At 37.2% G+C, this 15,488-nt stretch overlaps 1 protein-coding gene across 3 annotated transcripts in view; it reads left to right on the forward strand.

Annotated features, from left to right (window-relative positions):
- Positions 1-15,488, forward strand: part of CTTNBP2 (cortactin binding protein 2) — a 158,182-nt gene that overhangs the window by 70,251 nt on the left and 72,443 nt on the right. Inside the window, exons 4-6 of one of the 3 annotated variants that reach the window (XM_037836306.1) lie at positions 4,581-6,234; positions 12,320-12,523; positions 13,955-14,054. In XM_037836306.1, the coding sequence (XP_037692234.1) occupies positions 4,581-6,234; positions 12,320-12,523; positions 13,955-14,054 (1,958 nt within the window). Of the gene's footprint in view, positions 1-4,580; positions 6,235-10,997; positions 11,550-12,319; positions 12,524-13,954; positions 14,055-15,488 lie in introns of those variants that run through there. The other 2 variants (XM_037836308.1, XM_037836307.1) reach the window with 2 other exon arrangements.

Below are 15,488 nucleotides of genomic sequence, written 5' to 3' on the forward strand. Positions count from 1 at the left end.
ATTTGTTTTCAGCATTTTTACTAAGGTGTGCCTAGATTTAGTTTTCTTTATGTCTCCTGCTTTGGGATTGCTGAGCTTCTTAGGTTTGTAAGATTTATACCAAATTTGTTAACTTTTTGGTCATAATTTTTAATGTTTTTTCTTCCCTATTTTGTCTTTCCTTTCATTCTGGTACTACAGTTACATGGAATTTAGTCCACTTAATATTGTCTCATGAATCACTGAAGTCCTGTTCATTTTTTCAGTCACTTTTACTCTGTTCTTTGAATCTCATAGTTTCTTTTGATCCATTTTCAAATTCATTGTCCTTTCTTTCTGTCACTGTCCCAAATCTGTTTTTAAATCTGTTCAGTGACTATTTTCATTTTAGATGTTATTCTTTTCAAGTCTGGAATTTCCATTTGGGTTTTTTTTTTAAATAGTTTGACATCTCTATGCCAGGATTCCTCTTCTTTTTATCCATTTTGACCATATTTTCTTTGAAATAACTGCTTTAAAGTCTTCATCTGCTAATTCCAATGTGGGTCTTCTTGGGTCCAATTTCTATTGACTAGTTTTCTCTAGAATATGCATCACCTTTTCTTGTTCCTTTGCATGTCTAATAGGTTTTTACTGTGTTCAGGACATTATGGATTATGTTTTCTAGAGACTCTGGATTCTGTTATCTTCTTCTGAAGTGTTGTATTTTGTTCAAGTAAACAGTTAACATGGTTAGATTCATACTGTAAACTCTAAATTGTTCCTCAGTTACCTCAGCCATTCAGCAGCAACCTCCTGTCATTCTGTGTGGAGTGTTCCCCTCAAATGTTTAATTCAGGGGTCAACTAAGGACATTGGTAGGGTCTATTTTTGCAGTCCCAATTCCATCATCTGACTCTTCAAACCAATAAGACTGGAATTTTCTGCTTGAGTCCCAGCTGGCAGTGCTGTCAGGATAGGGAATTTCCCCCAGGTGAAAAGCTGTACAGGGGCAAACCTCACTCAATAATGTTTGTTTTTTTTTAAGGTTTGATGCCTCTCCCATTTCAACCTCATTTTGCCTTCGTATAGTTAATTTTTAAATATTTTGTCAAGGGTTCATTATTATTATCTGCAGGAGAGTTCTTCTAAAAAAGTTGTAGAAACTTCTCTGATACACTTGGTAAATTATTGAATTCTGTCCCTGTCTAACATACAAAAATATTCATCTGGAGGTTTAATATGGTCTATTCTTTGGTCTATTTCCTCTAAATATGTCGTCAAAGGAAAGCCTATTATGGGAGGTCAACACTTCTTAAAATAACATGAATAACTGTTACAGTATAAATTGAAAACATTTTTTAGTGCTAGGCACTATGCTAAGTCCTTTACATACATTGTCTCTGTTAATCCCATTTCGTAGTTACTGTTATTGTCCTATTGTGCATATAAAGGAACTGAGTAGAACTGAACTTTAGTACGAGAACTTACCAAGGACAGACAGCTAATAAGTCTAGGATCAGAACTCAGTACCACATCTCTTAGTTTCTTAAGTACATTAACTTTGTCTCTGTGCCAGAATGGTCAAGGAATGTTTTTCCTTAATTAAAAAATATTATTAAAGCATGGGAGTATATTTATATACTTATTAGAAGGAGATGGTAGAGCTGGGGGTGATTAACATTTATAAAGAGCAATGTAATAACCGATGGATCAAGTCTCAGGGGTGGCAGGAGAGAATGAGGTTAATTGCTCCTTAAACAGGAAATAGAAACCTTTCTCCCTCACGTTGAAGGGGACATGAGGATTGGTGGCTATGAAAAAGCTCAAGTGTGAATCAGGATGTAAAGAAAGTTGATCTGAATTTTTTGATGAAGTCTGTAAGGATAGACTGAGAATCAGTTGGGTAGGCATTGGTGTGGCTTGGCAGAAAGGGGCAGGGGTTTGAAATATCCATTGAAATAAAAGGCAGAGGGAGTGAAACAGAATTAAGTAGAGTGGTCATTGGGACTGAGAGCTCAACTGAGTTTGGGAACCATGGGTTTGTAGATGAATCAGTTGTGAGGTTTACTCTGCGCTCTCTCTGTGGTAGGAGTAAAACGACGCGTGTTAGTCTGAGAGGGGGATTTTAAAGCACAAGTGATGGAAGGACAAAGATGCAAAAGAATTGTGGGTGCTTTTTTAGTAGAATAGTGTCTTTGTAATTATCTGAGACTAGTTGAATTGATCTCCAATTGGAAGTCTTCCTTCAGTTTGATTCAGAAGTATAAGTTGAAAGTTGTCATTTCAAAAGCAAAGTGTGATAAACCATAGTGAAGAAGTACCATGGGCAAGATGTGTGAAATGGTTAGAAAAGCTTGAGACCAGAAGACCCTGGGTGATTGTGATGATTCTGACACAGACTATCTGCATGATATCAAGGAAATCATTTACCTTCTTGGCTTCCAGTTAGTTGTTTTGTAAAATAATGGTAGCTCTTAAAATTCTACAACACATCTTTCTTTCCATTTTCAGAGAAAAATCAGGAAACTCGTATTTTGAAAATAAAATGAAAAGTGACTTAATTTGTGGTTTTTACACTGTAAGAATTTTTATATTGCTGTAAGCATCAAATACATTAAAATTTTTCTTAATAGTTTTGACTTTATGTCTTCTAATAGCCTACTGTTTGATACATTTGGAATAATTAAATATGCTTCCTTTAATGTTTGTAGAATTCACCAAAACCAAATACAGGTGTTTTAATTAAGTCAAATTTTCTGTGAGGCTCCCAGATGAATAAAATATGCATATGAATGTAGTATAGGATAGCAGTGCTGTTCCCCGTATCTTGCCTAATGTACCGGTGAAGTAGCCCCCAAATTTCATGTAGTAGAATAGAGTACATGTGTATAGACAATTGTCTATAATTGTTCTTGGGGAATTATCTGTATTCCTGATCACCTATGTATGGAACTCATCCCAGTGCTATTTAGCAACTATTCTTCAAAGCGGGAAGCATCCCAATAATATCTCTGAATAATATCTCTAACCCTAGTTGGGCTGTGAACCACTTTCTCCCTTTGATTCCATGACTCCTTGACTGTGAGTGGAATGGAGTAAAGGATTTTCACAGGAGGGGGGCATGGAACAGGAGCACACCCTCACAACTGACGGATCACAAGAGTGTATCCTTCTGCCGTTACTGATGACTAAAAGCTGACTTTTTAAGTAGTGGTTCTCTTAAGAGTATATTTGTATTTCACATCTGGAAGAGAAAATGTCCTTTCTATGTCTTTAATCAGCCAGAGCCTTTCTTGTACCACCAGAGAAACATTTCAGTCCGGAAGGTGAGGAGTGAGGGCCAGTTTATGGCAGTGTCCTGTGTGAGAGCCTCATGGCAGACCTTTCCGTGGAGAGAGATGAGAAACCTGTGCGAGCACATTAGAATAGTACACCCGAAAGGTGACCTTCGTACCCAGAAAGGTCATCAGTGTTTAGAAGTTTCTTGTTTCCATGGAACTATGTTAATTTCATTCATTCAATCAATAATTTATTAAACGCCACTGTGGGCCAGGCACTGTTTTCAGTTTTGGGGACACATAGCACCAAGACACAGTGCTTGTCCTCATGGAGTCACATACCAGTGGGGGCAGGCATATACTCAACAAATGATAACTTCAGAGGGGAGGGGAGGCTGCCTTTTTTCAACAGTGTGGTTTGGAAAAAGGTGTGTCTCTCTCTCTCGGCGCTTGCAGCCCTATGCCTGGGCATATGGCTTGATGAATAGGGCAGGACTAGATTTTAGCTCCCACTCACTCCTCCAGCCTGGTCACTCGGTGCAGTACACAGACTGCTTAAGACAGCAGCCCTGCTTGCAGGTGTGTGGTGGAAAGAGTTCTAGGCAAAGAGAGCAACAAGGTCAAAGACCTTGAGGCAGGATGATATTTGGAATGTTCAGGAAACACCAGGGAGTCCAGTATATCTGGGGCTAAGTGAGCAAGGGGATTGAAGTAGAAGAGGTCAGAGTTTGAGTTCACTGACTTACTAAAGTTACAATAAAATCTTTTACTTCTTTAGTTCATTATGGTTTCCACAGAACTTTTAAGTATGATTTTTATGATTCCCATAGCAATCCATTGTAAGAAGCTCAAAGGCGGTAAATAACTGTGCTAAGCAATAAAATTAGCAGATATACAGACTTAGTATTTAACTGAAGTCTTTTATTTTCAGCACTTCTTATTACATTGTATCTCAAAGATTTGAAGGCATAAAACCTTTCTTTGTTGTGGTTATCACCAGTTCCCTCACAGAGTTCTATTTCTGTGAAAACAGACCTTTCTGAACTCAATGTTGTGATTTGAAGCATCGGTTTATTATTCTCCATTTCTATTGTTAATTTTAATAGATTAAAAAATTCTCTATTGATGTAATGGAGATATTTTTCATAAAACCATTAATATATATTTTCTCACTTTAATGAGTCTTTTAAATGTTACCTTTCCAATCACAACACATTTAGGTAACCCAAACCGTGTAATTGCAATTGTTAGAAAATTAATAAAGATCTCCCAAGAAAAGTACGTCTTTGGCTAAAAGAACTTTGCATATTAATCCGGTTTTCTTTTGCACATTTCTTTCAGCTGGAAATGGAAAAGCTTCAGCTACAAGACCTTGAGCAAGAGCACAAGAAGCTAGCCACCCGCCTCGAGGAGGAGCGTGGCAAGAACAAGCACGTGGTCCTGATGCTTGTAAAGGAGTGTAAGCAGCTGTCTGGCAAAGTCATAGAAGAGGCCCAGAAGGTAGAAGAAGTGATGGCCAAACTGGAGGAGGAAAAGAAAAAGACAAATGAACTAGAAGAGGAACTCTCTGCTGAGAAACGAAGAAGCACAGAAATGGAAGCTCAGATGGAGAAACAACTCTCTGAATTTGATACTGAAAGGGAACAGCTTCGTGCCAAGCTGAGCCAAGAGGAAGCACATACCACTGACCTCAAAGAGGAGATAGACAAGATGAAGAAAATGATTGAGCAACTGAAACGGGGAAGTGACAGCAAACCAGGGCTCTCTTTCCCCAGGAAAACAAAAGATAGGCATTTGGTTTCCATATCTGTGGGAACAGAAGGGCCGATGACCAAGTCTGTTGCTTGCCAGACAGACCTGGTGATAGAAAGCACTGAACACGTGAAGAAGTTGCCTTTGACTGTACCTGTAAAGCCTTCTACAGGGAGCCTCGTTTCTGCACCTGCAAAAGGGAGTGTGTGCACCAATGCCCCATTGGTCAGACCAGGTTTTGACAGGCAGGCTTCCCATGGTGACTTGATTGTCTCCTCTCTACCCACCGTCCCACCTCCAAGTGCAAACACAATTGAGGAAAATGGACCGAGTACTGGCTCGACACCAGATTTAACAAGTAGCACACCCTCACTTCCCAGTAATGCTGCCCCTCCCACCATCCCAACACCAGGCATAGCTTCCCAGAACTACTCACAAGCTTCCTCTATGCACAGTTTACATTCACCATGTGCCAATGCGTCTTTGCATCCAGGTCTAAACCCACGAATCCAAGCAGCTAGATTTAGATTTCAGGGCAATACTAATGACCAAGACCAAAATGGAAACACTACTCAGAGTCCTCCATCAAGGGACATCTCCCCTACGAGTCGTGACAACCTGGTGGCTAAACAGCTAGCTCGGAATACTGTGACCCAAGCGCTGTCAAGATTTACCAGCCCTCAAGCAGGTGCTCCCCCGAGGCCTGGGGCACCCCCCACGGGGGACATTGGCGCCCACCCTGCAGTCGGTCGGACCACTTTAAAGACTCCTGGTTTAGCACGAGTAGACAGAGGAAATCCTCCTCCCATCCCTCCAAAAAAGCCAGGGCTCTCCCAAACTCCTTCCCCACCACACCCCCAACTCAAGGTTATTATGGATAGCAGCAGGGCCTCAAATGCAGGGGCCAAAGTTGATAGCAAAACTGTGGCCTCACCTCCTTCCAGTTTGCCACAAGGGAACAGGGTAATAAATGAGGAGAACCTCCCTAAATCTTCTTCCCCTCAGCTGCCACCCAAACCATCCATAGATTTAACTGTGGCACCTGCAGGCTGTGCTGTTTCAGCCCTGGCCACGTCTCAGGTGGGTGCCTGGCCTGGTGAAACCCCTGGACTCAACCAACCTGCATGTTCAGACAGCTCCCTTGTCATTCCCACCACCATTGCCTTTCACTCTTCCATAAACCCTGTTAGTGCCTCAGCCTCTAGACCAGGTGCCTCAGACAGCCTCCTGGTAACAGCATCAGGTAAAGGGATTGAAGTCTTATACCCTCCTCTAAGAATGTGGCTTGTCCTTTCACTTGCCTTAATTTCCTTCACATTGCCTTGAAACTTTTTTTTTTTACAATTTTATACTTTTTTCCTATTCTTTCCTCTCCTTGTTTGTTATTTTCCTTTAAAGCTTCCAGGGGTATGGTGATTCATCTTGCTATATGAATTGCGGTTTTGTTATGCTAAGTGCTTTCTTCTTTTAAAACAACCTGAAGATAGTGGTTTGGAACACATGGAGAGCATTAATTTAAAGAGCCTAAAACATTTCCATAGGAGGAAAGAGTATTATTCCTCATTAAATATTTATCTCACAGGATTTCAATATTAGTGGGTCATTCCAGACAGTAAGTATGTTCAGTTCGATAGAGATGACACTTTAAAAAAAAGTCCCTTCAACTAATTATTAAAATTACAGATTACCCTGGATTAATTATCACATTGATTAGGCTTGTTCTGTAATTGTTATATTTATTCTAAATTTTACTGTCAGCTTGGGGTTGAGTTGTATTTTTTTAACATCAGAAATGGAGTATGTATATTTATAACCCTCTGTTCTAAGTTTAGTTTATTTCAAAAGCTGTTTAACCCTATTTTGAACTATCATCTTCCAACACTTGAGCACAGATGGGCTGGCTATGTTAGAGAAGTTTTCCGTTTCAGAGATGGTTTATGGAATCAGTGAATCTGAGACTCTTGAACAAAGAAGTCAATAAAGTGCTGGATTTTTCTCTCTAATATAGTGCTGGAGGAAACACTGCTTTTTATTTACATGACTGGATTAGTTCTTCACTGATCAAATGTGGCTCTAACATAATGTCACAGTGCCAAAGTTCTTTTTAAGCTTTGGAGTAGTCTGTCCTACAATGGGAGCTGAGTGGTTTGCAGAGACCATTAATTCTAGGAGGAGGGAACTTCAAGAATTAAAAGAAGGTTTGAATAGTAGTATATTTAGAACTTGGTGGGGAGGTGGGGTGGGAATGAGAAAGGCAGGTAGCACTGTACATGCTGGTTATTGGGTAATGAAAACTGTATACCAAGTATTATTTATCTAATTATGAGTTGTCTTTGAAATTAAGCTCCTTGAGAGGCTAGTTTCATATTTTGAGGGTCAAAACTGTGAATTGTAAATAGCAGAGACTTTAAAGTTAAGCAGATGTACACTGGAGTCTAGGCTGTGCCATGTAGAGCTGTGTTCTTTGGTAATTTTCTTAAACTGAGCACATTTTCTCATCCTTAATATGGAACTTATGCTACTCATAATGCAGGGGAGCAGCTGTATGGAGGATTAAATACAATAACTCATGCAAAAAGCTTGGTATTGAGCCTAGCACAGCGTCAGTGATCAATAAATAGAGGCGATTTTATTCCTTTGATGTTTTACTTGAAGCATTTTTGGAATTTTGCTTCAGAATTGACTTCAGTATTATTTTGTGATGTCTTTACCGACATTCAGCGTTCCATACTTTTGACCCAAAATGGTATTACTGAGCTGGACAGGCTTTCTCATGGCCCGAAATGACACTTGGCTCTTGCCCCAAAATCAGATCCACCCTTGAGAAGGAATTTTTGCTACCGTTAAGGAGAAGCAAAGAATGTGCTGTAAGGTCTTAAAGCAGTTGTGAAACAGAAGTTCCAAAAATGTTTGGTGCAGTGCTGTATTGACAGAAATGCACAGACTGTAAAGCAGATAACAGTCCCTGGGATGTACAAATTCTGTCAGTTTTTTTAAATTACAAAGCCATTCTTGATTTCATACCTTGACCCTTTGCCAATTGTTGCCTTAGTCGTTACTGTGGACAGTACAGCTGCAAATGCCCTTTGGCTTCAGTGAAGAAGCCATTGCTGAGGAACGTTTTGTGTGCAGGATTTTAAGTTAACCTTTAAAGAGAAAGAATTCTTAGTCCATTATATATTCACCAGGATGATCTGCCTAGGAAACAGAGGGATTTTGGATGAAGGGGCCATAAACTTTCTGAAAAATGCCATTTGCTTGTGTCCTAGGAGTAAAAGAGTATAAATAGTGGTACTAGAGAAGTAACAGCCTCTGAGGACAAACGAAACTGGTTCCTCATTTTCTGTGTTCTGATTTTGCATTTACCCGCAGGATTACCTTTTGCAGAATAACAGATGTCTGGGTCACTTGATTATAACATGTGGCTTTTTTAAAAGAGAAAGGTGATGGAGGTCAGGCATTCAGCAAGTGTTTGCTGGATACCTAGTTTGTTCAGAGAATGGAAACATTACCACTACATGGTGGGGGCATATAACTCAACACTTTCCAAATGAGATACAGGATTTCAACTCCATTTTCCATTTAGATTGTCCTTATTTTTGCTGCCATTCCCTTTGCAATTCAGAAGCAACAGAGCTCCCTCCATCCTGTGTTGTGACGGGCCTGTGCCTGGGTAAGCTTGTGCTTTTCCAAGTCATAAGCCAACAATGGGTATTAACCTTCTAAGTAGCCACTAATGCTATTGTGGTTGGTAAGAGTGGGCCATGGGGGCAGCACATCTGCCCAGTACTGGGCTTTGTGTCTGCTCCAACTTCAGTGACAGAAAGAGCATTGGACAGTGAGTAGAGAGACAGAGTTAGCCCATTTCTGTCCCTGTTGAGTGTCTACCCCAGAACAGAGTCTCTCTGAGACATTAACTTTACCATCCAAAAAATGAAAACATTAAACAAACAAAAGAAGTTCCAAACTGAAAAGATTTATTAAACTTGCCTGATAAATATTTCAAACAGTACTTTATTTCTTCTCCCTCCTGGGAGAGCTACTTGATCCCATGATCTTTCAGCCCCCTTCAAACTCTCAAATTCTGTTTTTCTATATCAACTTTTATCTATGACAAACAACTATGATTAAGTTAAAGCACCGAGATAATTGGAATGAAAGCAGGTACCATTTTAATGACATGTGTTATATATTACGTTAACTCTATTAGCAGTTAAGTTTGGTTCAAATGTTAAATTTTTAAACATTTTAAATTCTAAATGAATTAGCATTTCTTTTTCCTCCTGGAGTTGCCAAATGAACACATTTCAGTTATCAGATGAACAGAAACCTAAACCATTAATCACTCCAGGCAACTGAGTTTCCATACCCTTGGAAAATTTTTTTCTGTTTTATTTTTTAGTTTGACGCATTTTATTTAATTTTGTTCAGACCTTTTTCCTTAGTTAAACGTATTTTTGAAGAATTATTTTCCATCTATGATTGGCTTAAAGGCTAAATCAGAAAACAAGATTGATCTGGGCTATGACATTAACCTTCTCCACACTCTGAAGCTGATGCCGGAAGCTGTTCTCAACTCCTCTCCCATCTGTCATCACAGGTTCTCTCTGTCTGCTCCGTCGTTGCACGTTCTGACTGTTCCTTCGCCATTGCATGGGCTGCAAGATGCTCACCTTTACTAATGTTTGCATATGACACTGCAAAGCTGAATGACCTTTTTCTAAATTCATTTTAGTATTGTATGAAAACAGGTCTGTTCTGTCCTTACTTATTAACCATATACTAGCGAACTAAATGTCATCATTTTTATCATTGTTGGGAATTTTAAATGAATCCCAAAGTCTCATGGTGAAGTCTTATTTTATTTTTCCTGTATTTTTACGAGCTTTAGCAAAGTAACTTAAGCTTGTCTGTGCTAGAAAAAAATTGGAAATGATAGTGAATATATCATTTATTTCAAGTTTAAGAATAGTTACTATTTTAAAGCATTTTTTTGTTTTTTAAAAGATTTTAAAAATATATACTGTCCTCTGAAAAAGGACATCGGTAAATCTTCTGTAGTTCTGTGTAACAGAGAACTATGAGACAGTTCAGAGGTCTAAATATTGACATTTTTTTTGAATAAAATATTTTATCTCTCAGATACCTTAACTTTAAAAATAGTGTTTCCCAGGACATTCTATATATATGTGTGTGTATAAATATATACATATGTGTGTGTGTATGTATATGCATATGAATATATGTATATATAGGTACATATGTATAAGTGTATATGTGTATATAGTATATGTGTGTGTGTGTATATATATATGAAGTATTCCATTTAAAAAAGTTGAAAAATGTTTAAATTGTACCCCTAAAGCTTAGCTCAGAATTGTGGTAGAAAAAAAGGAAAATGAAAACAAAAACCAAAAGTATTTAATATATGCCTGTGGATAGTCTTAAAAGAATATCAATGACCAAAAACCCTTTGGTGAAATCTAAATAGGGAGCAAAAGAGAGATCAACTGAGAGTGGGAGCCCCGATCCCTCCTGTCCCCCGAGGGCTCTCATGCAATGTCTTCACACTGCCTTTGTGTTTGCTTTTCCGCCAAAGTTTCATACCTTGGTGTTGATAATTTCTCTGTTTATCATCCATTTCTAATGAGTACTGATTTAATTTTTGTGGGCTTGTTTTTGTTTGTTTGTTTGTTTGTTTTAAAGAAAATACAAAAGGTAAAAGGTACCAGAGAGGAACCCTCTTGTAAGTATGAAGTAAAAAATACTACTTTTGTAAGAAGAGCCAATGAATCTCAATGCAAAAATATGATAACGTTTAGATGAATGTTTTATTTTTATGAGCATTTGAATTTCATTTACCCCTGCAGTTTTAATAGGGTAAAAATAATAAACTACTTATGGACCCAAAGAAATTATTATGAAGATAAAGTATCCAGCTTTTAATATGCAGTATAGTTTCACTTAAGTGCTTTAATTTGTTTTTCCGTTTTTGTTTTTTTTTTACAAAGAATTTTAAGACTGAGAAATTCCTTTGATGTTCACGTTTTTAATATTAAGGCAAGAATTTAAGATTCAATGATAAGAGTTCAGTATTTCATACATATTAATTTAACACCCACATAAATAGAGTATCACCCTGATGCCAGTGTGCAGGAAATATAAAACATCCATCTATTGTTTCTTGTTAGAGGGAATGTTACCAGCTATGTGTAGACAGTGTGCCCTGTGGGTGAATACGTGTGCATATTTCCACATATGCACGCCATCATTTCCTAGAGGTATTTGGGGCTCCATAAGGAAAAAAGTAAAATGCCATATTTTGAAAGTTAGCTTTATTGAAGCCTAAATTGCACGACTACCTAGATTATCATATTGAATAAACCTTTTTTTACTTTACTGTTTTTACAGCCTTTTGATCAAGGAAGAATTCAGAAAATTTTCCATGCTATATGCAGCCGACTTCACACACTTAACAGATTCTCTTCTAAAGCTGCTAAATACTGATGAGAAATATCTAACTTTGATAACTCTTATGATTTCTGTTAAAACTATATGGTAGAGTGTCCTGTTTTGTTGGCTGATTTAAAGTTTCTGTTAGACACGTTGTAAAGATGGCCAGATGATACAGTTTTCAAAATTGTGTATTGAATATTGATGCTGGTGTGGTCTAGAGCCACTTACCTGTGCTATGGTTCTGTTAGCTCTTGATACTGAAGACTAGTTGGTCCCTGTTATTTTGTTCTCAAATATGGGATTTCAAGGAATGTAAATAGACTCTTTGACAGTATTTGGTCCATCTTAATGATTTATATAAAATTCATAATTAAGTACTTTGGAAACACTGTTGAGAATGGAAAATCCCTATTTCTTACAATCATTTCTATTTTATACCTAAATACTGGTTTTCTTTTTTCAGATTGATATTGAAATTGAGCAAACCGGCACCTAATTTTAAAATTCAAGTTGTTTTGAAATCCTGCAAAGGAATTTGAACTTTTAAAATTTGACAGCCATCATTAGACAGCCTCTTAGTTTCCTAAAATCAGTTCCCACCTTAACACTTATCTGTGTGAGACTGACAACTAAAAATAATTTGTCACCATGTATATTAATTTAATCAGCAGCAGATGTAAGATCTGAAATAACAGTACAGACTCGTGCTAAGCAAATATTAACAGATCAGTTATGTTAGAAACCACATAATCCTCTGGGGATTCATGTTCATATGTTTGCGTGTGTGCGTGTGTGTAAGTCAGAAAGGAGTAGGGGATATCTGTCTCTCTTCTTTGCTCCTACTCTCTAACTGACGTCACTTTAACCCACAGGCTGGTCACCCTCCCTAACCCCTTTGCTAATGAGTGGTGGTCCTGCCCCCCTGGCTGGCAGGCCCACCCTTCTTCAGCAAGCTGCTGCCCAGGGAAATGTCACTTTATTATCAATGCTGCTTAATGAAGAAGGACTGGACATTAATTACTCCTGTGAAGATGGCCATTCTGCCTTGTATTCTGCTGCTAAGAATGGACATACAGGTAAAGAGGGCAGAAGCTTATCTCCTTATACTACACATTGGCAAAAGGATGGAGAGTCAAAAGCAGTTGGTAACAATTGTTATGAGCTAAAGGTTAGTTTCAGTTTTCTCTTAACAGGTAGAAGTAGACCATTTTTTAAATAAAGATTTAAATTTTTTCTTTAGGAAAGTTTAAAATCCAATTGTTGGCTTCCTTAATAATATAAAAACTTTTTTCTAGCTGGTCAAAAGTAATATTTACTTTATGTACAATGTGTGATATATTGAGGGTATAGAAATTTTGGCTCTTATAACTGTAAAGCACGTGTTAGAATAGAGGTCTCCATCTGTGATCACTTTGGTCAGAACAAAATAGCCCTAATTTGTCTGTTGAGATGTGTGTTAAAGTCAAACCTCCATGACTTTAGCAAATGTTGCAATGAGGTAAAGTTTTAGTAGTTAAAAATCGTCACAGGTCTGAAGTTATGTAGTTGGCACAATTTATAGTTATTTAGATATTTTAAGAGAACTAAGCTGTTGTATAACTGTAATCTAAGTGACATATTGATGAAGTCTGGGAATTATTCTTGTTCTTTAAAATGCAAATCCTGTAGTCAAATATATAAAACATATGGTAGTTTGGAGAAAGACATAATTTGACTATAAATGCAAAGTCAAATAGCATTACATATGCAAGCCCTATCATCGTAGATTCATCTGAATATAATATGGCTTCCTTGGAAGTTTTCAGAGCTTCACTGTGTTAGAGTGGAATACATAGAAGAGTATAATGAGCTAAGAAGATAGCTAATTATTTTTAAAGTACTTTGGAATTCTCCATTTTTTCAAAATCACTGTGGGCATTTTCTTTAATATAGTAAAATTTAAATCTGGTAAATAACATGAAGAACGTGAGGTCTAGGTGATATTTATACCTGAGTTAGGTGATTTTCTGTGGTCTATCCTTTATCCTCATTTAAGGAGGTAAGTATAGGATGGCCACCACACAAGAGCATTCTAAAAATTAACATTAAAGCCCATAAAGTAAGCATTTAATTATTGAAGTACAAAGAATGGTATTTCAATTTGGTGAATGGGTTTGGCTCTCAATCCAAAAATATTTTCTGGGACAGACTGGTGGAAACATCTGGTAAAGCATTTTCTGAAGCATGATATTTATTTCACTCAACAGCAACTCTTCCCAAAGCACCAAAAAAAAAAAAAAAATCATGTCTTAGTTGGTGAGTCTGGGATATTATAATCTTAAGGAAAAGAGACTGCTTTTCCCTGTAAAATAGTCTGTGGAGTCTCACATCCACCATGACAGAATTGTTGGATTAACTATTCAGGGGAGAGTTCTGGTGAGCTTAGAATCTATCTACAGCTTGTATGGAATTTCGTTTGTCATAACCATAAACTGGGAATCAAAATGGTTTTCTGTTAAAATCTGCAGACTGTTTGAGATTGCTGCTGAATGCAGAAGCCCAAGTCAATGCTGCTGATAAAAATGGCTTCACACCCTTGTGTGCTGCAGCTGCTCAGGGACATTTCAAGTAAGTGCTATCTTAATTCTGTTTTTCTCCTATAAAAAGAGCCTCTTTTTATAATTTGCACACATTTTAAGCTAGTGCTTAAAATCCACTGGCAGATGGAAAGGTAGATGCAAGCCAAGTATCCGTCAACAGATGAATGGATAAACAAAATGTGGCATGTACATACAATGCAGTATTACTGAACCATAAAAGGAATGAAGTTCTGTTACATACGACAACATGGATGAACCTTGAAGACATGTTGAGTGAAATAAGCCAGACACAAAAGGACAAATATTGTATGATTTTGCTTGTACAAAAGACCTAGAAGCGACAAATTCATAGTGACAAGGAAGTAGATCAGTGCTTACCAGGGGCTGAAAGGTGAGGGTGGGAGCCTGGAGGAATGGGGAGTTCTTGCTTAATGGGTCTAGAGTTTCTGTTTGAGCTGATGAAAAACTGAAAGTAATGGGTGGTAGTGACAGGAGCACAATATTGTGAATGTAATTAATATCCCTGAATTGTCTACTCTAAAGTGGTTGAGATGGGAAGTTTTATGTTATATATATATTAACTGCAATAGAAATTTTTAAAAAAAGTTCACTGGCAAGTAAATTCACTAAACATATTTGAGGATTTAAATTCAAAGTAAGATCCCACATGTGTTCTTCTTAATAATAAATAGTTGTATAGAGGGAAGTGAAGAGAAATCTGCTGTGTCCAGACCACATGTGAATGAACTTGCTTCTAAAGAAGATCATCTTTTTAGAGTCTATCATATGTACGGTGATACAAGGGACTTTTTCCCCACTATTTTCCACCATCATGACTCCTAAGAAGGTTTTTTACTTATAAAAGCATTAAAAATAACATATGATTATATTTATAATCTTAACTTCCTAGTGGCAATTTGTTGAATATTACATCCCAATTATTCATCTTGTTTCACCATTTAATAAAATGGAATAGGACCATTATAAACTAAAAGTAGTTAGAGCACAAAATTAAAAAGGGTCTTTTAATTAAAATAAATATAACTTTAGCAATTATTTCTTCAGTAGCATACTAAATCAGTTGAATATAGGCATGACTTTTACAATTAAGAACCATATTTTAATAATAAAATATAGCCATGCTATTTTCTCTATGCTGAAATAGCAGGTTGTGGGGAATGCAAGGTTTTTTTCAACTTTTTATCTAACTAAACTGATATAAACATTCTTTAACAATTACAGAACTCTTGAAATGTGAGTTTTAGTGTTCATATTAATGTTATTAATCATAAATGTAAGTTTGTAAGGATTCAAAATGCATCCTTAAAGTATGCATTGTTTATTTTTTCTGCGTATCTTACATATCTCAACACCCTGAGTTTATTGTTGAGGACCATAGACACTGATTTTGCCTTTAATTTCTGGATGTATCCTAAAATGTTCAAAAGTGGTTTCTTCTGGG

Source organism: Choloepus didactylus, chromosome 5, assembly GCF_015220235.1.
Source record: "Choloepus didactylus isolate mChoDid1 chromosome 5, mChoDid1.pri, whole genome shotgun sequence".
NCBI lineage: Eukaryota > Metazoa > Chordata > Mammalia > Pilosa > Megalonychidae > Choloepus > Choloepus didactylus.